The sequence below is a fragment of the Ochlerotatus camptorhynchus genome, unplaced genomic scaffold (genome assembly GCF_037179485.1).
Source record: "Ochlerotatus camptorhynchus isolate MF236.1 unplaced genomic scaffold, CSIRO-AGI_Acam_v1.1 ptg000129l, whole genome shotgun sequence".
NCBI lineage: Eukaryota > Metazoa > Arthropoda > Insecta > Diptera > Culicidae > Ochlerotatus > Ochlerotatus camptorhynchus.
Window position 1 is genome coordinate 450295 of NW_027040619.1, and position 25538 is coordinate 475832.

General features: G+C 40.1%; 1 protein-coding gene across 2 annotated transcripts; it reads left to right on the plus strand.

The window, feature by feature from the left end:
* The first annotated feature begins 455 nt into the window (after positions 1 to 455).
* On the plus strand, positions 456 to 24817 carry LOC135700146 (cardio acceleratory peptide 2b-like). Of its 2 annotated transcripts, none has more exons than XM_065220566.1 (4): positions 456 to 662; positions 23481 to 23642; positions 23704 to 23907; positions 24195 to 24817. In XM_065220566.1, the coding sequence occupies exons 1-4, from the start codon at positions 575 to 577 to the stop codon at positions 24329 to 24331; spliced, it is 591 nt and encodes a 196-aa protein (XP_065076638.1). In that variant the 5' UTR covers positions 456 to 574; the 3' UTR covers positions 24332 to 24817. The 2 variants fall into 2 exon arrangements, with proteins under 2 accessions (XP_065076638.1, XP_065076637.1); XM_065220565.1 differs by having other exon boundaries at positions 23704 to 23927; positions 24195 to 24322.
* Positions 24818 to 25538: the final 721 nt, after the last annotated feature.

Consider the following 25538-nt stretch of genomic DNA (forward strand, 5'->3'; position numbering starts at 1 on the left):
TTCGTATTGTTCCTAGTTTCCCACCACACCTATCCCACTGATCCCCCATTTACACAATTTACCTACAAAAGGACCCATTTCGAAAACAGCAAGTATCATTATTAGCATCATCAACGTCACCGAATCGCCTCATCACCTGTTGGCTCGTTGCTGTTACCGAGATTTCAGAGGAGTTTTCTTTTTTCCATCGTTTTGCCTACTGCCCTTCCTAAACACGAAACGCAAACCACCCCCCCCCGCAAACCACCCACCGAGGCAACACAAGGAAACGTGGGAGCTGCTGACCACCACCGAAGGTGCTACAGTGAAAGCAACAGACATGCGCTCGTCACGGCAGAGCAGAAGCAACTTCAGCACCTATCTCCGCCAAGGATCACAGATGCGATTCCGGTTTTGTATAAAAGCGGCCGGGATCTTGAGGGAAACCACTATTCGCAGTCCGGCAAGTCGATTGGCCACTTCCAAAGGGCCATTTTAAGGGAATAATTTGAACGGTGAACGGTAGTAGTGTGCAAACGGCAGATTGGTTGAGAAGAGTTCAAGGCTTGCAAAGGATTAGAACAGAAACAGCAGAATGCAGCAAGTGACACAGTTCAAAACGCTCGCCTACGTCTCGCTGATGTTGGTCGTGCTTTCGACGGTTAGATTCTGCCGCGCGGATGGTGAGTGGAATATGTTACGACGGAAATCACCCAACGGAAAGGTGTGGTAATGAATTTAAATCTGGTTAAGATACTGCGTGATTAGGTGTCAATTGTGGTGGAATTGTTAGTGATGATCGCAAATTTTTATTTGACAAGACAAGAACGTTCCTGGGAGTCTTTCCTTGTAAAATATCGAATGTCGCGTCCAGTTAGAAAAGGGTCAAATGTCCCTAAAAACATCTGTTTTGAAAAGAAGTACATTTTTCCTCATTATCTGTTAACCCAAATATTCTGACCGAAGAATATTTATAGAGTTGAAGTGTACGTTATATTTAGAACGAGGAAGAAGCGTCTGTCCACCAGTTTAATTAATTCGATTCTAATTAAGGAAGCTATAGTATACAACCCGAAATAATATCGTGTTGCGGTTGCCCGCGTTAAACTGTCCCGGAATAATTACGTCTCAATCCCTAAAGTGAAACCCAGGAGTTAGTAAAATGCGTTCTACAAAGCCTAGAGTGAAGGTTTACTAAAAATTTGAAGATAACATGAGTTTACCAATTGGTGGTTGTGTTCTGATAATCGCTCACTGGAAGCCAACAACTGTGATTTGCCAAAATGCGGCCAGAGTTTCGGGGTGTGATCCATTCAGACATTATTAAAGATAATATTGATTTAAAAATTTCTTCAACTAGTCCAACTGAACAGAAATTGATTCACTCATATGACTTATACTAGCAGTAAACGATTATCATAAATTAGCAATGATCGGGGTAAGATTACGCTGGAAGCCGTGGTTTCAAATCCCATGAAGCCTTTGCTTTTCAAAATGGACAACCGGCGTGAAATGAAAATGAAAGGCCGCATTTTTAGTCCTCAAAAGAATCGAGTAAAGTGGGAGCTGTCTAGAGCCAACAGCTGTGACTCGATATTTAAAGTCTAGTTCACCTAGAATCCGGGCCAGCGCACAGTGGGACGAAATCAAAAAAAGAGAGACATGGCCATTTGCGACGAAACTATTGAGTGTAGCATTTTGATGTTGGAATGTTTCTTAAATTTCTAAATACTTTATTGTTGTGGTGAATGTTTTTTGCTTAAGGGGAGTATACACTAAGAAAAAGTCTTGTGAAAATTGATGATCATCTATGAAAACATTGTAGATGAAGTCATTTTAAGAAACTTTGTCGAAGACGTAAATTTTCCATCCCTCAAGTGGACGAAGTTATAGAGTGAAAATGGAGTTCAAACTGAAGTACCCCCTTAAAAACCGTCTTTTACCATGACTTTTTAGTTTGAATATTACAGTTTTTTTTAATGTTGTACAATGTTGTAAATGCTCTTACACTGCACATTTTCGGTACAAAAAACAAATTGCTATCTCTTTGTTTTAAGGATTTAAGTCCCTTTTTATATTTTTTAACGATATCTGTAAGGGGGTGTATCTTGCAGGTTAGCAAGTATTAGCAGCTAAGTTATTTTGTTCAGCATCTTATACTCTACTATTCCATATGCAATTCATAGGGGGATCCAAGGGGATATAGAATTATTTTTTTTTTAAAGTACCTCAATGTTTTGTTACATTTTGCTGTTTTCATGACCATTTTTCGAAGAATTAAAAATTAGAGTGGTTTACCCACTGCTCTTTCAACGCTTATTCTGGTCCCCAACTGGGCAAAGATTGTACGAATTCGGTTATAATCTCGATATGTGGGAGAATTTTAAAATTTGTATGGGAAAACGTATGGGAAACGTTTGTACTCCATTTTCACCCTATGATTTTGTCCACCTGAGAGATAGAAAATTGGCGTCTTGGACAAAGTTTCCTAAAATGGCTTTATCTAAAATGCACAATGCACAGTGGTCTAGGAGGGTGTTTTCAGGTAAAAACTAAAAAAGTGCATAAAGATGCAGTTTAATCAAGTTGGTGTCTTCAGACAAGTTCAGATGCACAAAGTTGTAGATCTTATCATTTCCACAAACTTTGATGAAAACATCAATGGTTTAAATCGTCGTTTTCATTGAGGTATGAAGTATTTTTAAGGAAGGTCCCTTCAAATCGTTTTTTCAACCATAACTTTTTTATTTGATTTTTGCATGGCATACTATGATATAAGGAGTTTTTTCATTTATCAAAACAAGCAACTTTTTAGAATACTTCAACACGCTACCTCACAAATGCAACATGTTAAGAGCGTTTATGTGTTCAAAACATACGATTTTCTGGTGGATAATTTGCAAATTGGGGCAACCAGTTTTTTAAACTAATGACGTTATAAAAATGTACGTTCTTTGATGAATATTTTCATGTAAAAATATCAGAGGGGAAAATATTTTTCATTCCAGGACAGCTAATTTAAAATCATGGTTTTTAGCTCAATTTTACTTAAAATTGGCTCGTTTCTGAGCTAACTTCCTTCAATTTCAAAGTTTATTTATCTCTTTTGTTAAAATGTTATTTTTGTAGAAAACCACACAGCTTGACACATAAATATCACACTACAATATTATGATTCTGCTAATTTTAATAGATGTGTGTCATATTATGTTATTGACATTATCGAAGGCATTAAAACGATAGGGTTTGTGTACAGCGCAGAACCGCATTATTGACGTAGGACTACACGATGATTGTTGTTGCTCCGTTCAATAATATTCACTAGATTAATAACACATAAACTTAATTCCCAAATGAACAATGTTGCAATTCAGTTTTCAAATATTTGAAATTAGGTGACACTCAATATCCTAGAATGAAGACTATATTTTTAGAACTCAATATTTAGATCCTATCCCATTTGAGATAAGGTTCCAACCAAACATGCACACTAAACGATCTGTAAATGAATAATAATTAAAACTTATCGTTAGCGACGCCAGTGCACAGTGGTTTGAATGCTCAATATCACGAACTTTTTTATTTGCGCCTTCAATGTCGGTTTTTTCACTATGGTGTCTTTAAAAGAGTTTTTGCATAAAATAAGGCGCAAAGACTAGTGATAGGTTTTAGTTCGGAACTCCACCACAGGCGGCGCTGCAAAATCTAACTTTTTACATTTACAAGATAGGTATGTGGTGTCTTGAGCAAAGTTGTAGATAATTTTACTACAAAAATCTTTGCTCACCACCCAAATCATCTATATTCCTTAGTTTTTGAGATACGTAGCGTTTAATATGACTGTTCAACAAAATTTAATTTTTTTCACTTTTTATAACATATTTAAAAAAACTATAGGTTTTAGAAGACTATAATGTTCAACAAATATATGTATTTTATCACAATACAAAACTTTGTTAAAGACGTCCAAAAGGTATAGATTACACAGACTGAGTTATTCACTACTTTAGTAATTTTTTTTACATATTTTGTGCCCTCACAGACAAAAATCCGGCAAAATCCGGCAGGTGAATCTTGAATAGGATGAAAGCTTGTTCAAAAGTGATCTCAAATTCCATTGAAACATTTGTCCCTTTTAGTATCCTCGTTGATTGTTTTGTATTTTTAAAAAGTCGTTCCGTAGTTCAGTGTCAGCGCGCATTTGTCAAATACTGAATCAAAGTAGGCTCAGTGATAATATAACAAAGTTTGATCACGCATTGATCGGTTTTGCAGCATTAAACGCATATTCCTTAGAAAATGTGAAGGTTATTTTTTCAACATTTCCGTAGCAGATCCCAAAAGTGAGAAAAGCATGTCTTTCAACAATGAAAGTAAGTACAACCATGTAGGGTAAATGATGGCTTCGGCAGCCATCGACTATTTTCGGCAACCACAATTTAAACGTTAATTTCGCTGTAAAAAAAAATTCGCTAAAACACTTCGCTGAATGTATTTAAACGATTTCTTAGTCTTTCAGGTTCAATCCTAATACATTTTCACGACTGATAAAACCTGTTATGTCAGGTGTTTCTTCAAATGAAACATAAGCACATGAAAATGCGGCTGATTTCGAGTTGCCGATAATAGAACAACTGGTTAACACACAGTTTAAACGGAAAGGTTGCCGAAGTAAAAGAGGCTGCCGACAATAGTCACACTAACCTGAGAAGTTTGGAGCGCCTTAAAAACGCTTTCAAACCGTTTTGGACAGTTATGTCGATTGAAATGAATAGAGTATCTAGCAGCAGATAAATGTAAACAAACAAACACGTCATATGTGTGCGTGACACTGAGGAAATGCTAATAGAAGTCCATAAGCTGCTTAGATTGCCGAGAATACGTAAATTCCCCTAGTTAATAAGGTATTCAGTGTTAATTTCCAATTCATGATATAAATGAGTTATCTATGAAAGTTATTTGTTTGTGACAATTTCAAAAATAGTTTAAATTATAAGTTATCAAATAAAATTTCAGTTGAAATCGACAGGCGAAAGCTTTTTAAACTGTGGAAAGAATTTAAGGGAAACGACATTGATAAATCAGACGTTGTGTCGAGAGAACTTTTTGACTGTTACGGCATTGAAACATAATCAATGCCGTAACAGTCAAAAACTTCTCTGGACCCAAGTGGCAGCTGAAATCAACCATTTTGTGAAGGCGACATGCAAATATAAAAAAAAAAAAACTGTGGGAAACCCACAACCGGACTATGCTTGAAAGCAGTCGTGGTTATTTCGATAGCCCCTTCAAACTACTACAGAAAGCTGTTGATCGTTTCCCTTGTACTTCTGGATCTTCCCGTCGTGGAAGAAAATCTTTGGAGGTTGTTAAGAGACGCAAGACGTCTGCAATGCGGTCTAACTACCCAACAGATGAACTTGCATTTGCAACCCAAATGAAATTACGTGAGGATGGTAAAGAAGATACAGCGTTCATTGTAAAACAGGCAACGCAAACAACTCCGACAAGAGTCGTGAAAATGGGTTCGGCTATGCAATCATCCAAAAATGGCTTTGTACCCTATTCGGAGACGGAAGCTCTTGCGTTAATATTGGATCTTAATTTATCGAAAGACCAATACGAAAAGCTTCGTAATGGAGCTCTGGATCGGAATGTGCCTTTGTATCCGTCCTACTACAAAGTGCTGCAAACTAAAAAGTGCTGTTATCCCAATACAGGGTTAGTAGTTTCGGAAACGTCTGCAGAAGTGAAACTAAAGGATCTCTTGGAGCACACGACAATGAGGATTGTTGATGCAAATGCGTCCACGCTGGAAAAGTTTAGTGATGACGAATTGGAGAAAATGATGATTAAGTGGGGATTTGATGGCACAACTGGATCAAGTGAACACAAGCAAGCACTTGACGATGATGACGGAACTAAATCCGATGCAAATAAGTTTATTACATCCATTGTGCCGATCAAATTGGAATCAAATGGGAACATTTTCTGATCCTCTCATCAGCAACTTTAGAGCATCTCGAGACAAGCCGAATAATTACCTCTGTAGCGATGCGAAATACATGCTTGATGTGGAAGAGAAAGATGAAAATGTTTTTGATAACAATATTGTGTAACCTTTGTTAATATTTTTGATATATTTATATATATGTACATGCATACAATGATGTATAACGTAATACGTTAAATCATTTAATTATAATATAATAATAGCTAACTGAAAATTATATATTACCTTCAAGTAGACTACTGTGATTTATGATTATGGCAATTACTCTGATGTCCGTGGTCAAGACCTTTTTGAAATGCAAAATAATCAACGAGGATACTAAAAGGGACAAATGTTTCAATGGAATTTGAGATCACTTTTGAACAAGCTTTCATCCTATTCAAGATTCACCTGCCAGATTTTGCCGGATTTTTGTCTGTGAGGGCAAAAAATATGTAAAAAAAATTACTAAAGTTGTGAATAACTCAGTCTGTGTAATCTATACCTTTTGGACGTCTTTAACAAAGTTTTGTATTGTGATAAAATACATATATTTGTTGAACATTATAGTCTTCTAAAACCTATAGTTTTTTAAATATGTTATAAAAAGTGAAAAAAATTAAATTTTGTTGAACAGTCATATTAAACGCTACGTATCTCAAAAACTAAGGAATATAGATGATTTGGGTGTTCAGCAAAGATTTTTGTAGTAAAATTATCTACAACTTTGCTGAAGACACCACATACCTATCTTGTAAATGTAAAAAGTTAGATTTTGCAGCGCCGCCTGTGGTGGAGTTCCGAACTAAAACCTATCACTAGTCTTTGCGCCTTATTTTATGCAAAAACTCTTTTAAAGACACCATAGTGAAAAAACCGACATTGAAGGCGCAAATAAAAAAGTTCGTGATATTGAGCATTCAAACCACTGTGCAGTGGTGTAGTGGTAAGCAGGGGTTGAAACTGTTGACGTTTTTTACGACACTCACTTTGTTGTCGTGCACGACAGTCCGTTTGTATTCGTACACTCATGCTCTAACGTCGTCTTCCTCACACATCACAAACGGTAGAATAACATTCGAGCAAAAAGAAAATCTTCAAATAACTATCATATGACATGTGTGATTTCGTTCTAATTCCTCAAATTGGTGTAAATTAAACCATTTCTGATCAAAAATGTTATTACTAGGACATCGTAGGTTGCTATTTTCAGAATTCACACAAGCACAACATCAGCAGCTCTTATTATGAGAGAAACTAAAATACATACATTCGTGACGGTCTTCGGCAACAGTGTCGTATGACAGAGCCTGTCATATGACATTTTAGTTTTGTACTGTAATTTGATAGCTTGTTTTGCAAGTGTCGGAAGCAAAGGCAGTCGATTATCACAGAATATACGTCGACTACGGTGACCACTTACAAGACTGGTGGTAAGCGTGAATGCCTCTCACCCGGGGGGGGGGGGGGGCTCTGAGGCATAAAATTCATGATCACGGCTTCCTTCGGAAGGGAAGTAAAGCCGTTGGTCCTCGGTCCATGAGTTAATAGGTCGATATGTAGGGTCCAGGCACAGGAGCTGCCTTCGTGGTGTCGGTAGCATTGGTACTCATTGGTACGGAAATCAAGATCGACGGAAAACAAATAATAAAAAAAAATCAATCGTAAGTTAAAATGCATTCCAGTATTCCAGTATTATAAACATTGCAGTGCATCATCATATAACATATAACATGTTTGCATCTAATAGGTATTGTACACCTGCACAACTTTTCCGAAGACACCAACCTTCTATCAAATCGGGATGTCATGTTAAGCAAGTAATTAGAGATCAAATGGCACACTCTCGCTACCTGGTAAGCGAGTTATGAACTGAGCATTCCACCATCCAATACGCTTTATCCATCTGAACAACTTTGGCCAAGACATCAAACTTCTGTTTAGTTAACACGCAAAAAATTCGACACATTAATTAATTTTCAGTAAGTTTTTATCTTATTGTTGGTAAAGCTTTTACCTATTTTTGGATTCCCTTTGTTTACTCCGAAAATAATTCATCCTATTCTACACATTTTTGGGTAACTTTGAACGGGCGTGTAAAAACTATTTATAAGCCAAATCTCGATGAACATTTTAAAAGGCTCGATCTCCTTTGATCGATTCGCTTCACTGACTTTCTCTTGCGTTAATACATCCGCAGATGAACTAACACAAAACATTACAGTTGCGCTCTTTTATAACCTCACTATCGGCTATCTGCCTGATGGTCATAGCAAGTGCGAGAGCAAGCGAGCACTGAATGGTTGATTATGTTAAAAAATGTTTGATCAATTTTTAATAGTTTACTATTGATAAACAACTATAATATTTACACCAAACAAATCTTACATCAAATTTTAATCAAGTGGTGTAATAAGATTCGAAATCCATTCATACTTGGGCAAGTTATAAGCGTTCAAAACCTGACACTATTTCGTCACACTATTTTGTCGATTTGCACCCCAGTTTATTCCACAAAGACGTAGTTCATACGTCAATATTAACCATCAGCATGAAGTATCTCTCACAATATTTGAACGAAGTTATCTATGCATTTGGATTTAGTTGGTTCAGAGAGTATCAAAACTGACATTATGATCAGAACTATTCAAGACCTTCAATACCGTGGATCGTTAACCGAAAATAATCTGACGAAGCGAATTTCAATCGAATCTCTAGTATCCTACCTTGTATTATCGCTACTCTCTAGTTTCGCCAGTTGTGAATCAGTCGAAGTTTTCATTATTCAGTATTTGACAGTATTATTATTCAGTATTTTACAAGAAAACTGCACGCGCTGAAGCTTAAGGGTTTGAAGATAACGGAAAGTAAGTGTATTTTCACAAGTATCGTAGGACTTTTATTAGTCATAAGTATTTACAGAAATATTCATTGCTGGTTTACCTTTTAATGAAAGTTGTAACCGAGATGTTGGATCATGTCCAAAAAAAAATATCTAGTAGTGTGTTGAATATCACGGAAGCGAAAAAAAAAGATATCATTGCAAAGTTCAACAATTGGGTTCTTTAATTTTGAAAAATATATCGGTTTTTATGTATCATCTAAAAGAGCTTCGTTTTCTAATACAGCGATATTTTTTTCGAACCCGCACACTTTCATCTCGATTTTTAAATCAAGATTTAAAGCAAAATAGCAACTTCACTGTTTGACACTAAACTAACAAACTGACAGCTCGCTCCCATACAAAGTGACACTGAGGTGATTTTTGCAAATGTAATCGTACTTATTTTAAATAGTTCCAGTGTACCAAAATCGATGATATTTTGGGTTTGGGTTCCATTTTTAATGCAGATTACGAATATGCATTTACCTCAATACCCTTAAAGAACCCAATTGGTGGAGGAAAAGCAGCCGTCATTGGGGAATATTTGAAAAACTCTGTTCGAACTGGTTGAAGGGAAAACTAATTTTTGAGACGCTGAACGTCTCGAGTACGCCAAGGGTCGCCCCAAGAAAACGTTCTCATAGTCGAGCACAAATAGGGTGCGTGAATTGCGGGAGCATTTTTCTCCAAAGGAACTGATGTTTGCCGCAGCATCTTGTGTTGAACCGCCAGGTATTAAGCTTGATGATATTTGAAATTAATGTCAAATGCATGGCCTTATTTTACGTAACAGGAAAGAAGAATGCCGAGATTTCAGAGAACATCATGAAAGCACCAAGTTCAATGGTAACCTCAGAAACCAAAATCTAATTATGTTTGCATATAAACGCAAGAGCTGCTTCTTCGGTCTGTAATTCCTCTGTACTATAATGAGGCGAACAGTTATTCAATACGAGAACAGCTTTCACAGGATGGCCTAGTCCTTTTAAAAAACCAGTAACTAGCGGGACGAATTGCTCAACTCCCTCGTCATCCACGCATTTTTTGATGCTCTTTTGTAGACAGGAAGATCCTTTAGGTTCTTCAGTGGTCGAGGATTTTTGTATTTTCCAATTAACATGAGTGGAAGCTTCAAAGAACCGTCCACGTTTGAACAGGGCATAAAAGTTATGCGCTCCTTATTGACTTTTCTACCAGGAGCACTGGCAGAACTCCGGTCGACGTATGTTGTCGATGAGATTGCTTTGAAATATAAGCGACTTTCATCAGCGTTGAAAATTTGATATGGTTGCAAGTTACGACAACGCATTTCTTGCGAGAAATCTACAACATATTGGTCGATAACGGCAAGGTTGCTGAACAGTTTTCCCCTGTTATCTTAAGAAGGAGAATATCATGCCTTTTGATAAATTTCTCAACATACCCACGGCTACCTTATTCACCTTCTCCAATCTGTGAATATAACTTCTGAGCCTGTACTTGAAGCATTCCGTGGCTTACAGGAACGTTTAGCTGCCGTTTTTGCAGGAACCAAACGTATAACGCCTCGTCTACCGCTGGATATCGAGGCTTCTTGAAACGCTTTCGATTAGCTGTAAACCGATTGACACGTGAGAAATTGTTTAGAGTTTGACATGAATGCACTTACCAATATTTCCTTGAGCTTCCGCAATATTCGACATTGTTTGTAACTGTCGCTCGTGATTTTATGTTGTATTTAAGCATTTTTGATTTTATGGACATCCCTTGTTCTGCATCCTGAATTATTTTTACTTTGTCGGTTAAAACAACAACGGAACGTTTCCTTGTTTTCGTACAAGTGAATTCTTGGGAATTTTCGGAGCTATTTTTGTGAATTTGTTTCGATCTGATTTAAACTTTGAATGAATGTGTCTTATCATCCTTTATTTAAAGGACAGTCATATGGATGCTCGTCAGCTGATGACGAATTCAACCATAAGGCAATCATCCAAAATTCGAAAGCATATTGCTAAAGGGCTCGACCAATGCAATAATCATTCGAAGTATTGCGGATGTTTTCGTTCAGTGTAGATTAATAACAGTGTTTGACAGAAGCTTTCATACAAGGTCAGTGTCAACTTCAACTGCTAATTCCTCGTGAGTAAAAGCTCATACACATTTTATTTGAATGAACAGATCAAGAGCAAATTTTCATTACGTCGAATGTAACAAAGGTAAACAAAGTCGAGCTATCAGTGTCAATCGATTCTCCTGCTATTACACTATATACTGTCCGAATATAGGATCAAATCCCATTTTTAAATTTATTTAAAAGTCAAATTGCTTTTTGACGTAATCACCTTCCGATCAAAGTAGTTTTCGATGTTACTTAAGTCACCCAATTTCTATGGAGATGCCGTTTGACTTAAGTAACAGCGCTGAGAAACCCGTGAAAAGTGTACGTTCGTCGTTTCGCTTTCTCATTATTAAAGTGAATAAATCGAACTGTTTGTTGCTAAGATGATTTCGGTCGTCCTAAAATGATGAATGGGCTGCACGTAAGGAGACGTAATTGATAATTCTCCCGAATATCCTGGTAAATACACTTTGACTTAAGTAACAATAGGGGCCACCAAACGACGTATAATAACTTTTGACTCAAAAACCAGTATTTTTTAGCATGAAAGCTAGCGATTAGCATTTGTATGATTAAAACCCTGCTAAATATGTTAAACATTGCTACAACTATGAGATTATATGTGTTTACTTGGAAATAGGAATAACTTTTCGGTCATCAAAACAAAACTTTATTTTTCTCGGATTGGTGCGAATGTTACTTACGACATAATGAAAATTTGCTCTTGAGATAATGTGTTCGATTTAAAAGCTCAATTGAGGGACATCAAAACACGAAAGCTCTTGCTTTCCTATATGCTCCCACCTTTCCTATGTCACCATGAGAAATGTAGTCAACATAAGAATGACATTACTTCATAGGATGCATGTACCGTATGTTCGGTAATGGCGGTCTTCTTGTATATGAAAAGCGTTCTTTACGATGTTTGACAGCTGCTGGTTAAATAGCTTTTCTCCCCTCTTCGCCTCTCAGTGGAACAGATGGAAAAGGACTACATTTCACCAGCGTATTCAGAGATGCCAGATTTACAAACATGTCTGTGAATTCACACACTTTTATTTTTTTCACAGACTTTTTTTTCACAGCGGCTCTGCTGATATTCTCTGCTTGGTCGCTAATATCTCTAAGTTGCTTTAATTTGTCGCTACTTCGATGGAATACACATTCAGTCAATAGACGTTTGACAGTGTTCCATTCTATAAACTCCCATAGTTTTGGTTATGGGTGTGCATTAATTTTAAATTAGTTGGAGCTGGAAAATCACTAAAATGTCTCACGCAATTAGTGCACAGCCCCTGCAGACTTTCAATACCTGCACCTGGGAAATCTCTGGTCACGTCTTCGTTCGGAAGGGAAGTAATGCCTTTGGTCTCGGCCTATGTGTGTTGAATACGTGCGATATCCTACGCAGGTGTGGAAGCTGCCTTCCTACACATTCTATTGCCGTCAATGAATGGCAATCGACGTCCGTCGGTGATTGGCACTAGATTGCGGAACAGAGACCGACGTTAAATAAAGAAAAGAAAAGAAGAGATGTAAGTAACAATCGATTAAATACATCCTCGATGTTGGCACTTCGGCTGAATTTGCGAGAACGGAACTCACGGAATTTCCTTATGGATTTGTTGCGTGTATCTAAAGCTTCTTCACTCAACATCCCCACTGGAACAATAGAGTGTTTGACAATCGCACTACCGTGTGCAGTGTTGGAGAGAGGGGATACCACGATAGGCACGAAATGCTTCACCGTTTATTTCGCGCTTACTGTTGATTACGTCAAGAATAGTGCAGATTCTTTCCAGCAACTCCTTCTTCAGTCCAGTTATTTCACAAACTGTACGCCACTCTCTGAAAAATTGCATGCAGTGTTCCCGTCATTGCTGTTACCTCCACTTGGTAATGGTTCACTTATCCTTAGGCCAAGTAAAATCTTTTTTTTAGGGGAAGGCTTAATGTTTAGTTTGGGCGTTATCATCTGAAGAAGAAATCGTACACATTTGTATTGTGTTGTGCCAAGAGTTTTCATACTTTTCAATGCATCCCAAGTTAGAGTTTGTCCCTTTAAATTTGTGCACGGCCGATGAGGAAACTGGCCAAGTGGCCCCCCAAAGTGCATTAGAGTTTTTTATCACATATGGCTGGAGTAAATTGGATCATTCGGGTGAGACAATTAATGTTATTTTAAACAGGATTGCAATGTAAATTTAGGAGCTCGGCTAGCTGCCGCTTTTGCTTGCTGAGTAGAAGATCGTGGGTTTACTCCCAATCTCCTCGAGAACAAAACAATTACTATGGTCGCATCGCCTGCTTAAGCGAATCCTGACCCATCTTCTACCAGATTTCGTTCGTAACTGACCTACCTTCTCTACTTTATCTGAATTGGTTGCCACTAGTGATTTCGCTTTCTTCAGCGCCTGTTTGTTGAAGTAACGACGCGCTTCTGTTATTAGCGTTATAGACAGATTTATTAGAACTATGGCTAGTATGTACCATAGTAGCAACTCGTGGTACTCTAGCGCAGTAGAATGTTCGGTTTGCTTATTTATTATTTTTATTTGCATGTCACCATCGTGGTGAACGCTAGACTTGGACTCTTCATTGCCCATTTTGAAAGTTTTAGTTTTTCACTCACGTGCTTGCAGGAAATTTGAAATGTTCTTTAAGATTTCACTCGTGCACTTTTCTTCGCAGGGCTTACAGTTTACACATTGTTGTTATGTCACACACGCAAAAAAAAGTTGGTTTCTCTAGTTCTTTATTCGTGGTGAATTTCTCTCAGCCGATTTTCTTCTATCATTACACGGCGAATGAGAACGACTCAAATTTGAGTTTAGTTCACTCATAATCGCCAAAAGTGCAGGAACGCAGCGATGAGTTAAATTTGTCTCATGGTTTCCTGTGGAAAACCTAAAAAATCTGCCGGAAAATGAGGAAATTGACAAAAAAATTTATTAAGTCTCGGAGTAGTACCAATAGACTGAGTGAATCCAATCTTTACTTTTCTCAAATTCGGGAATTTTTCCCTGGAAAATCCTGGAAAAACCTGGGAAAACATGAGGCAAATTAACTCATCGCTGAGTTTCTGCACTTTTGGCGATTATGAGTGAACTAAACTCAAATTTGAGTCGTTCTCATTCGCCGTGTAGTTTTGCACATACTCTAGTGTGTAGTAGGTGACTATGGCCCCTGTATTGGCACACACCACTGTCACTTTGGTAGCGTAAAAATCCATGTTTCTTCTTTGCACTGTGTTCGACAAACTGTTAAATTTGCTTTTCTTCAATCACACCGATTACTGTTCGTAGCACTTCCAGTTTATTTGCGCTTGCTTCCATTCGTCGCACGATGATCGAAATTCACATATACTTTTACGCGGCACTTTTTTGACTTTGTACGCGGTCTGACTCGCGGGCTACTCAGGTTCACAGTTGGGAAAAATTTTCACACAACTGGCCAAACGGTCGCCATAAACTATGTCCGGTTTGCATAATTTTAACGGACTTGGTTGTCATTGAGTAAGTGGTATCTGGGTGCCGAAACGAGTCCGGGCCAGAGCACTGGGAATCTTTGAGGTTTCGGAATGTGGTGTCCTTTCGGAGCACATTGAAAGACGCCTCGATGGTTGTCGAAAGACTCTGTTTAATTCATTGTTCAGATACTCTTTATAGCTAATTAATGATGATGTTTGCAATTTTACAAAATCGATTCTCTATGATGGATAGAAACGCCTGGGACGGCGGGGACAATATTTGATAATATTAAACGATAATAATAAACTACCTTCGGTACGCAACGTTGTTTTGAAATATGATTCTTTACTCGCCGTGGAACGAACGACCGCCAGTAGGTAAAAGAGGAAAGTCAGCAAAACATACCGTATGCACTTTTGCAATACTATTCGTTCGTAACTGACCTACCTTCTCTACTTTATCTGAATTGGTGATTCATCCCGGCTGTTTAGGCAAATGTAAATATAATTTAATATGTTTTACGGTGAGAGATGTTCTAGACAACTTGGGTACAGCACAGTAGCATCTATGGGGGCGTCGGTGAGTCGCTGGCCTCCCGTTAAGTAGATGTTAAATCAACAACATCCTCCCTTTCCCCTGTAACGAAGAAGATGGGCGTGGCCAGCAATGGTAATTGTCACGCTTTTCTTGTTCTGAACTTTGATTGGAGAACTATTCACTTGTTTGCTGTGCTACTACAAACAGAGAGAAGCAATTTCAAATTTGTATGTTTAGTGGAAGCTGACATTTGTGCCGTTGAAGTTTCACGCTAAGGCTTCCTTAGAGTATCAGCTTAAGCAATCAGAATAAGAACGTTAAAGTTGATACATGACAGTTGCCAGTATGCAATCTACGAATTACTCCGTTACACACGCAACGCAATACGCAACAACGCAGATTTGTGCGCGGCCGATGAGATCAACCCAAATTATAGTTCAGTTTATTCTTAATCGCAAAAAGTGCAGCAACTCAGCCAGCGATGAATAAATTATCCCCATGTTCTAAAACCTCAATAAACTGCTGGAGATTTAGGAAAATTTACGAAAATTTTACTCATTCTAGAAGTAGTAGGTTTGATCTAGACCAACAATTGAAATAAGCGGAACAACCAAACGTAAACAATGCAAATCCTCGAGAATCAAAGCACATCCAAGCAATCTAACACCATCATCTGATAGAGCAAACGCCCTTTATCGAATGGCCTTGTTAGTTTACGTGGGAGGGTTTTGATTCTCGAGAATTTTGTGTTTAAAGCCATTGTTTAGGTTTGGTTGTTCCGCCTATTTCAATTGTTGATACAAGATTGTAAGTGACAAGATAACAAATTAACATTCAGATTCAGGTCGATGTTGTTCATTCGTCATCTTGTCAGTCCCAACTTTGTTTACTCAATTTTAGTGTATATGAGTCTTCTTCTTCTTCTTCTTCTTCTTCTTCTTCTTCTTCGCATTTCGAGCTTATTGCTTAGCGCATATTAGCTTATTGCGTGCTCTCAACTTAGTGTTCTAAATGCACTTCCACAGTTCTTAATTGAGAGCTTTCGATGCCAATACCAACGCATGAATTCGTATATTGTGTGGCAAGCACAATGATACTCTATGCCCAGGGAAGTCGAGAAAATTTCCAACCTGAAAGATTCCCTCGACCGGACCGGGAAATCGAACCCGCCGCCTCCGGCTTGGTAATACCGTGCCTTTACTGACTAGGCTATGAGGCCCCACATGTATATGAGTCTGTTTTCCTTTATTTAACGTCGGTCTCTGTTCCGCAATCTAGTGCCAATCACCGACGGACATCGATTGCCATATCCATTGATGGCAATCGAATGTGCAGGAAGGCAGCTTCCACACCTGCGTAGGATATCGCACCCATTCACAACACACATGGGCCGGGACCAACGGCTTTACTTCCCTTCCGAAGGAAGACGTGACCAGAGATTTTCATGCCTCAGAAAAATCCCACCGACCTCGGCTGGGGATTGAACCCAGACCCATTGGCGTGTTAGAAAGCAGTCGTATATGAGTCTATCCTACTCAAATTTAGGTTGCTAAGAAATAGCTTGCATCCGTGCATAAACTGAGTATTTCGCATAACCTTGGGCTAAGCATCTAATGTGAATGTTACACATGTCAATATATTCACAATAATCTTATTGAATTTCAATTTCTTCAATATATGAAGATTGACAATAATAGTGACAGTTTAACTCTATGCCATCAATGTTTTTGACAATATTTCCCTAATTTTTGTATCAATTTATCGATAAGTGCAACTGGCTCTTTGAATCTTGGTCTATACATCATCCTCATTCTTACAATCGCTATCAGAACTGATAAATAACGAACAATTCTAATGAGACAATAGCTTGTTTAAAGAAACTATGTTGAAAATAGCTGGAACGTCTATACATGGCTGCAGGGACACTTGCCTTAGCAACCAGACTAGGGCCTTGGTGTCTCCACTTTACTCGATCCATGGCCACATGTCGCCAGCCTCGTAGTCTGCGAAGGGTCCGCAGGTCGCCTTCAACTTGGTCGATCCACCTTGCCCGCTGCGCGCTTCTTCTTTTTGTTCCTGTTGCTTCCGAGAACCATTTTTACTTACGACGTGCACTGTGAAATTTCCACGTTCTTTTCCGAATTTCAGCTACTACCTTTAAATACCGTGTAGCTCAATGAAAAGAGTTTAACTTCCGTAGCCCTTAATATTTCTTCCAAGCTCATGGGTAATTTTCACTCACAGCCAAAAATGCACGCTACCTCCGATGTGAAAAACCACTGCTATTTTCATGCAACACCAAATTTTCATAGGTTTTCAACCCGTCGCCACTATTATATCCTGTTAATTACACTTAACACTATCAGTCTCCAGATGAAATAAAAACAAGTTGGTATAGCTTCAGCTCACAAACTACAAGAGAGCGATCGTAGTAGTAGTAGTAGTAGTAGTAAAATTATGTATATTTCTGTTGATTATGGTAGTGCATTGATTTATCATTTTAATTGATTAGCCTACCTGCTCTTCATCTTTGTTTAATTTGATATTCTAATTTAATATTTGCATTTTTCAACTAGTTTACAGAATACCCCTTTGGAGGTGTGTTTTGTTTGAATTGAAAAAAGTGATAACCTACCTAGCTACGAGTATAACTTAACCTAACGTGCTAGATCACGTATGATCTGATGATTTGATCTCAGACAGGTGTCTCTGAACCTTTCAAGGATGAATACTCTCCGTTCTTCTAATGTTTGAATTCCAGCCAGGAAGTGGATCTCAGAATTTCTAGTCCGCGGGGGACTGTTTAGGACCATCCTAAGGATCTTGTTTTGGATCCTTTGGAGTTTAAGGAGATGGCATTTTGCGCAACTCTCCCAGATTGGCATCCCGTATTCTATTACAGGAAGGATGATTTGTTTGTAGACAGCAAGCTTATTTTTCAGGGACAGGGTTGACTTCCTGTTGATAAGTGGATACAACGATCTTATCAAGATGTTGCACTTGGTTTTCGTTTTGTCAACGTGCTCCCTGAAAAGAAGCTTGCTGTCTAGTGTTAGCCCAAGGTACACGACCTCTTTGGACCATTCCACCACTGTGCCGTTCAGGCAGATCTTGTTATTCTCCGACGGAACAAGTCTGGGAGATTTAGAGTGTGGAAAGATAATGACCTGGGTCTTTGCCGCGTTGATACGGATCATCCAGCTGTTGAAATATTCAGACAGGACGTCCAGGCCTCTCTGAAGATTGACAGTCAGAGCTCCGATGACCCTACCCTTGTAGACGATGGATGTGTCATCTGCGAACAGAGACAACGATCCACCATCAGGGAGAGCCGGCATATCGGAGGTGAACAGGTTGAATAGGATGGGGCCAAGGATGCTTCCTTGTGGAACCCCGGCACCGATGTTGTAAGCATCCGATGTGATGCCATTCAGAGAGACTCGGAACGTCCTGTCTGATAGATAGTTGTTTATGATCTTCGCTAGGAAGATTGGAAGACCGTACTGCTCCAATTTGAACACCAGGCCATCATTCCAGACATTGTCAAACGCTTTTTCAACGTCCAACAACGCCATGGCAGATGTTTTCGAAACAGACTTGTTCAGTCTGAGAATGTTTGTCACTCGAGTCAGCTGGTGGACGGTCGAACGACCTTTCCGAAAACCAAACAAGTTGTTTTCATCGGCAGATGTTAGGAGCCGGAACAGTTTTGATAACCCTGAGAGAAGGCTGATTGGTCGATAACTTGAAGGAGAGGACGGATCCTTCCCAGGTTTCCGGATGGGTATGACTTTTGCTGACATCCAACACGAGGGGCAGTAGCCAAGTCTGAGGCACTGATTAAAAATCAGTGCCAGATGGTTGTAGAATCTGGAACTCAAGTGTTTGAGTTCCAGATTCAGGATGTTGTCGAAACCTGGGGCCTTCATGTTTTTAGATGATTTGATATAGGCCAACAGTTCGTCAACCGTAATCTCGGATTCCTCTGGAAAAATGTTAGGAATCTGAAGAAGATTGGTTGCCTTTTCAGCAACCTCATATTCATGAGGGCTGACGATGTTTTGTTCGAGATTATGGGAGCTGACGAAGTGTTGACCTATCGCGGCAGCCTTCTCTTCAGGAGTTATCAGATGAACCACTGAGTTGCCGGGACGATCCATTGGGGTCAGTGGTGGAATGGGCTTAGGCTTGTTTTTAAGAATTTTTGTAAGTTTCCAGAATGGCTTAGCACAATCTGGGAGAGAGCGGATCTTACTAGCAAATTCGTTATTTCTGAGATCCACCAACCTGGCCTGAATGATCTTTGTTAATCGATTACAATTGGTCTTCAAGTTAGGCAGGCCAGTACGCTGGTACTGCCTACGAATGGTGTTACGGAGTCAAATGAGATCTTTGGTAGGGCTGTCAAGGTTCAGAGTGTTACTCACCTGTCTGGATACTGGCACGTGTTGTTCCCTGGCCCAGGAAATCGCCTCCTCAATGGTTTGTAGACACCGGTCAACATCTACCGACGTCCCCGGTTGGACATCGTAGTCGATGGTTGTGTCGACGCAGTGTTGATATTGCGCCCAGTTGACTCGATGGTAGTTGCGCCGGGAAGCTTCGAATCGATTTACCGAGGATCCAACTTCGGCCACCACCGGGTAGTGGTCCGAGCTCAGCTCCTGGAATGCCACAGGTTGCGATATGTTGTGTCCCATGTTGCTTACGAAGATGTCAATGGTCGCATGGGCCCCAGACCGGCTCAACCGGGTGGGAGAGTCCGGGGCAAAGATGGTATAGTGGCCCTCTTGCAGGTCGCCATTGTCCTTCATTGCTCCGACCGTTGCCCCAAGCTTGGTGTTTTGCGTTCAGATCGCTAGCGATGATAAAGTTCCCGCTTCTCCGGGTGAGTTTGATGATGTCTTTCCGGAGGGCCACTGACGACCCGTCCCTGATATTGGTTTGCATGGGGCAGTAGGCCGCGATGATGGTGATTGGGCCAAGTGATGTGCTCACCTCCACTCCGATGGCTTCAATTGTTTTCAGCTGGAAGTTTGGTAGCAGCCGGCAACTGATGTTCCGTCTTGCAGCGATGGCCACTCCTCCACCTCCAGAGCAGGTGCGATCAAGTCTGACGAGCCGGAAGTCGGGAAGGAATACGTTCAGTTCGGGCTTCAGATGCGTCTCGGTGATGATAGCAATGTCGACCTCCTTGGTGTTGAGGAAATCGAGTAGCTCTCTATGCTTGTTCGTCAGTGAGCAAGCGTTCCAATTTGCAATTTTTATAGCTTCACGGTCCATACTTGGTGACGAGTGACAAGGCAAGTGTTCAGATCGAGTCTTGCAGGTACGCATGATGATGATGACCTCGGCCACGAGCGTCACAAGTTCCTCCGAGGTGAACGGAGAATCGTCGACAGATTCACCTGAGACAGCACCAGCGTATGATAAACCAGGGGCGGTGGATGAACCTGGAATTGGCTGGGCCGCAGCAGCAGTGAGACGATGCTGAACTGTCCGACTGCTGGGAACCATTTGGATACTCGCAGGATTGGCTTGTTGGTTGTTGAGCGGAAGCGAGGCTAGGTTTGGAACATGTCGACGGGGCTGGAGAGCTGGGTACTGGACTTCCGTGAGTACAGGAGGCGAACGATCGGGTACACTGCATCAGGCTTGAGCCCAGCTCGGATTTCACCGCAGTCGCCTCGAACGACGGTAATCCACGCAAAACCACCTTCAGTGGTTTGCTCGATGGCAGATCATGCGTGAAGAAGTCCACGTTGTTGTCCTTCAGGGAACATCCTATTTGTTTGTACTCCTCCAGGCTGGAGCACATGATTTTGGTACTGATGCTGCTTAAAGCGAGGCAGCAGCTTGTGTTTTGCCAGTTCGGCACCCAGCTTGGCAACATCCTTCATCGGCGTGAAAAGCGGTGGAATCCGCTCTCTTCTTACGATGGGAACGGCGTCACCATCGCCATTTTCTTCCGGGAGTACTGCATACTGGTTGGCTTGCAGTACTCGTTTTCCGGCGTCATCCTGCGACGCGCTGGGCTTGATTAGCACCTTCTTTGAAGGACCCGCTGCTGACTCATTGGCACGTTTACGCACCATTTGTTTCGTGTTTGCAAGTTCAATTAAACTTGCCAGAACTCGAGAAGGTGGCGACACTTCCACGGCGCAACGCGACAGCACAAAACGAAACAAAATTGAATCGAGAACTCGAGCGAAAATACGGATTGAACAGCTCGACAGTCGAGCCAAGAATAATGGATGAGCAGAAGCGTGACAGCAGTACTGTTTTATATCATTTCAGAACGATGTGCAACCTAGTGGTACTCGATTATGATGTCTGGGTTTGGGAAAAATGCTTATTTCATAGAAACAGTGATAAAATTATCATTTGTACATTTTTCAAAAGTTTTATTACAAAAAAAAAAAATAGAAAAATATTTATGTCACCAGATTTGTAATGTAATATCCTATCGATTGGAGTATTTGGATTTTAATTTCATCTATAAATGACAAAGTTACAAGCGTTCAAAACCTAACACTACTTCACCACACATATTTTTTGATTTGCACCCCAGTATAGTCGACAAAGACGTAGTTGTACGTGGCCAGAAGATGGGTAATTACGGTGTTTTGTATCAGTCTCCCAGTGATTAAAGCCGAAGAGTTTCTTCCCATCAACATGTTGCACACATTAGAGAAAATTTTAGAACTTGTAGATAAAGGCCAGCTGTTGGAGTATTTAAATAGTAATAGTTTGTTGATACCAGAACAATTGGGATATCGGGAAGGTCATTCTTGTGAAACCGCGTTGAATTTGGTATTAGCGAAGTGGAAAAATAACTTGGAGTGTAAAGATACGATTGTTGCTATTTTTTGGATCTTAAACGCGCTTTTGAAACAGTTTCTAGGCCCTTATTGTTGAGATCAATCAAGCGCTTTGGAATTAAGAGTACTGCATATAAATGGTTTGAAAGCTATTTATCTGACAGAACTCAACTGACTGCTTTTAATGATTATGCGTCCAGTCCCGTGGGGAATAACCTTGGAGTGCCCCAGGGAAGTGTATTAGGGCCCCTTTTATTTATTATGTATATTAATAACTTGTGACGTGTTTTACGGTTTTGCGACATTAAATTTTTTGCAGATGATACTGTGTTATTCATTGCACCTAAGGAGTTAGATGAAGCCGTTTACACTTGAATGAAGATTTGCGTTCTCTAAGTAGATGGTTGAAGTATAAGCAGTTGAAATTGAATACAAGTATTGATCGCGTTCGGGAGATTAAATATCTTGGCGTGATTATTGATGACAAACTTATGTTCAACTCTCACATTGACAATGTCATCAAGAAAATTGTCAAGAAGTGTGGAATTCTATGTCGACTGAAAAACGATTTAACTATTACCAGTAAAATACAGCTAAACAAATCAATCATCCTCCTCATCTAGACTAGGATATAGAGGACTGAATTTAAAATTTGATAAAAAAATGCAATTTTGAAGCTTATTTGGAAGCTACCTTGAGTTATTAGTAAGTTTTCTGGCAAATGTTGGGGGTTCGTGAGCATTCCTGACATTGCTGAAAATTATGATAGCATCTGATTTCGGGGTTGCTAGTGTAATAGTATGCTTTGTTGATTGTTCACTAACTCTTAATTGCTTGTAATACTTATGAATATTTTAGGTGGACAAAAAGGCGAACTAAGAGGTGGACGCCTGAGTTTTTCCACATTTATAACATGATTAACTACGCATGATTTTTTTCCACGATTACTTGTTGATGCGTTTTTGGAATGTATTTGGAGTTGTGACCGAAACATCTTCCCACGGAACCACAGGATGATCACCCGGACGAAATTCCCCTGTATTGTAGATTTTACATGAAATGAAACAAATATTTTCATCATTGCTATAAACAACCACGGTAAATTGCAAATGAACTGCAAATTGCAACCAGGACAATACCCGTAAAAGAGAGTAATAAGCTCTCACATTGCTGCAAGCAAAACGATAATTAAAGCACCATTAGCACACTCTAAAGCCTCCGAGGCTCGGCAGAATAAAACACAGATTTTTTTTGTTCCCCTAATTGAAACCACCATGAAGATTATGATTACGGTAGATAGTGTGGGAGGGATTGCAAGATTGCCGTTATTTTGCATTCTTACTGGTTGGACGAAAAATAGCCAACAGCAACATAAAAATAACACCACCTTCATTCGCAACAACAGCAACGACAACGCCATAAAGTCGTTATAATTTATCATTTATATGTTCTCATCTGTCTAAACGTTAAGATGCTGGCGGGCAGACAGAACGAACGCTCCCGGCATCGACCAGCTAAGATACCTACTACTGCTTCCCTCCGGAAAACGCGTTACCCACTGAGGGACTATTTCTCCGCAATGACTCTACTCAGTCGGTACCGTGTTCTTCGGGGGATAACTGTAGCTACTAGGAGATGAGTTGATTTTAATCATTTCTGTGGCCATTGTTTTCTTTCCATTGACGTCGACCGGGTGCAGCAGCCGATATGGACAGCGTAAGCGAAGTGCGGCACAAGCGAGGACCGACGGTGGGATTGTTTGCCTTTCCGCGGGTCGGCCGTTCCGATCCGGACCTGCTGGAATGGGGTGATGCAGCAGCCGCCGCCGCCTCGCTACCACTGGAACTGGCAGATGATTATGGTACCGATTCAATTAGATTATCTTGAGCACCGATACTCAAGTACTTGTGCGATCATTTCAGAAGACTATCCCATCCGGGAATCGAAACGGCAGGGATTGGTTCCGTTCCCGCGGGTAGGACGTGCCGGAGCCAACCCCGCCCGCTACTACTACTGGCCCAAGACGGTGCAGCAGAAACGTGCTGGCAATTCCGGTGCCAACAGTGGCATGTGGTTCGGCCCCAGGCTAGGTAAACGTGCCAACGCGGCATCCACCGAGATCAAAGGTGAACAATTGTAAACACAGGTGATTAATTGTTCAGTGTTGAATGACGATTTACACTTTTCCGTTTTTTTTTTTATCATCTTCCAACTGTGCAATGAGAAACAATCTACATGTTACTGGATGGGATGTAAATGGGCATTTTGACGCAACGGACTGTGCATGTGAGGGGAAAGGGAATCCATTCCCCGCAAAGAATGAGCTGGTTTTTCATTCTGAATATTTTTCTCTCTCTTGAAAACTGTGCCATTTCGAATTGACTAACGTGATTTGCCTTCCAAAATCGAACAGGTAACGAAGTCTACACACCCCGCCTCGGCCGTGACTGGGACGGGGAAACCGGAGACTTGAATGCCCACGGCAGAAGCAGCAGCAGACTAGTAGACTTTGAGCGCCTTCTCCGATCATCGCTATCGTCGGAGAACTAAATTAGACTAAACTCAACATTTTTCTTATTAGGATAATGATTGATTAGCATTGTGATCAGCTTATTAAGAATACAACAAACAACGCTAAATTGTCCGTCAAAGATCCATGAGTACACCAAATCACACGGAAAAAAGGCTGGAGGAAGCTTGTTCGAGTGCAAACTGCGATTGAAATAGTTGCTGAAAACAAGCTTTCTAACTTATTAAAACCGGTGGAACTTTCACAAACAATTTTGCGAACCTTGCAATGCAATATGAGTAAATCTCTCTTTAAACAAAATAATAACAACAACAAAATAAAATAAAACAGTGTATTTTGCGGATGGGATGTCACACAGCTCAGTTTGTCTCTCTGAAAATGCAATGCAAAACATCTATGAATAAAGTGTTCAAAAACCAGTGTTGCTCCTGTTGACAGTTAGAAAGGTTATCCCCAAACGTTGTATATAAGAAGTGAAAATATATTCGCATTTGTAAATTAAAAAAATTACTTAGTCAATGCTCTAAGACACATATCCGAATCATCCCCGTGGTTTATCTTTTTAGCAAGCAGCGTGCTACAGATGAGACTCAGCATTTTCCAAGCAAAGGTCTCTAGGTACGCCTTATGACGGATCTTAAAAACTTCGATTTGCATGAAACTTTGCGTAATTGTTTGTTATTTATTGAAATTCGGCCAGTTTGGATCTTTCGCAATTTTTAAATTGTAGCACGAACTGTTAAAGCACTTGGATTGAACCCAGAAGATCTTGCAGTTGAATCAGTTGCGAAAACCTACTACACGTTTCATTCTGGGAAAGTCTCAGAGTTGTCATATTTTTCGTTTTTTCGATTGGTTGAAGGCGCTTGATAAGATTTTTCTAGAAAGTGCGTGAGTATAAAAATTGAAGGCTATTTCCGTGATTATTTTTTAAGGAATTCCGGTCGTGTGAGCTGTGGTTCGGGTTCTCCGTTATTTTCGGTTCCGTCGTGAGATTTGTATTTTCTAGTGCGCGGTTCAAGAATAAAATTTACGGTTTGCGAAGTGTAGTAGCATAGAGGTTACTCTAAGACCAGAAGGTCCCGAAGAAACTTGGTCAACTTTTTGGCTCAGCTCTGGTACTCTCTTCGGTCCCAAGCTAATCGATGCACCCCTCGAAACATCGGCAAATCCACGAAACCCTCATTTTATCTGTCAAACTTTCATAGCGAATCAAAACAAACATAG

Bases quoted from the DNA above. Each gene is read 5' to 3' on its own strand.
- LOC135700146 (XM_065220566.1), top strand. From the start codon at position 575: ATGCAGCAAGTGACACAGTTCAAAACGCTCGCCTACGTCTCGCTGATG. The intron at 663-23,480 runs GTGAGTGGAATA...GACCGGGTGCAG, and splicing joins TAGATTCTGCCGCGCGGATG to CAGCCGATATGGACAGCGTA. The intron at 23,908-24,194 runs GTGAACAATTGT...AAAATCGAACAG, and splicing joins GGCATCCACCGAGATCAAAG to GTAACGAAGTCTACACACCC.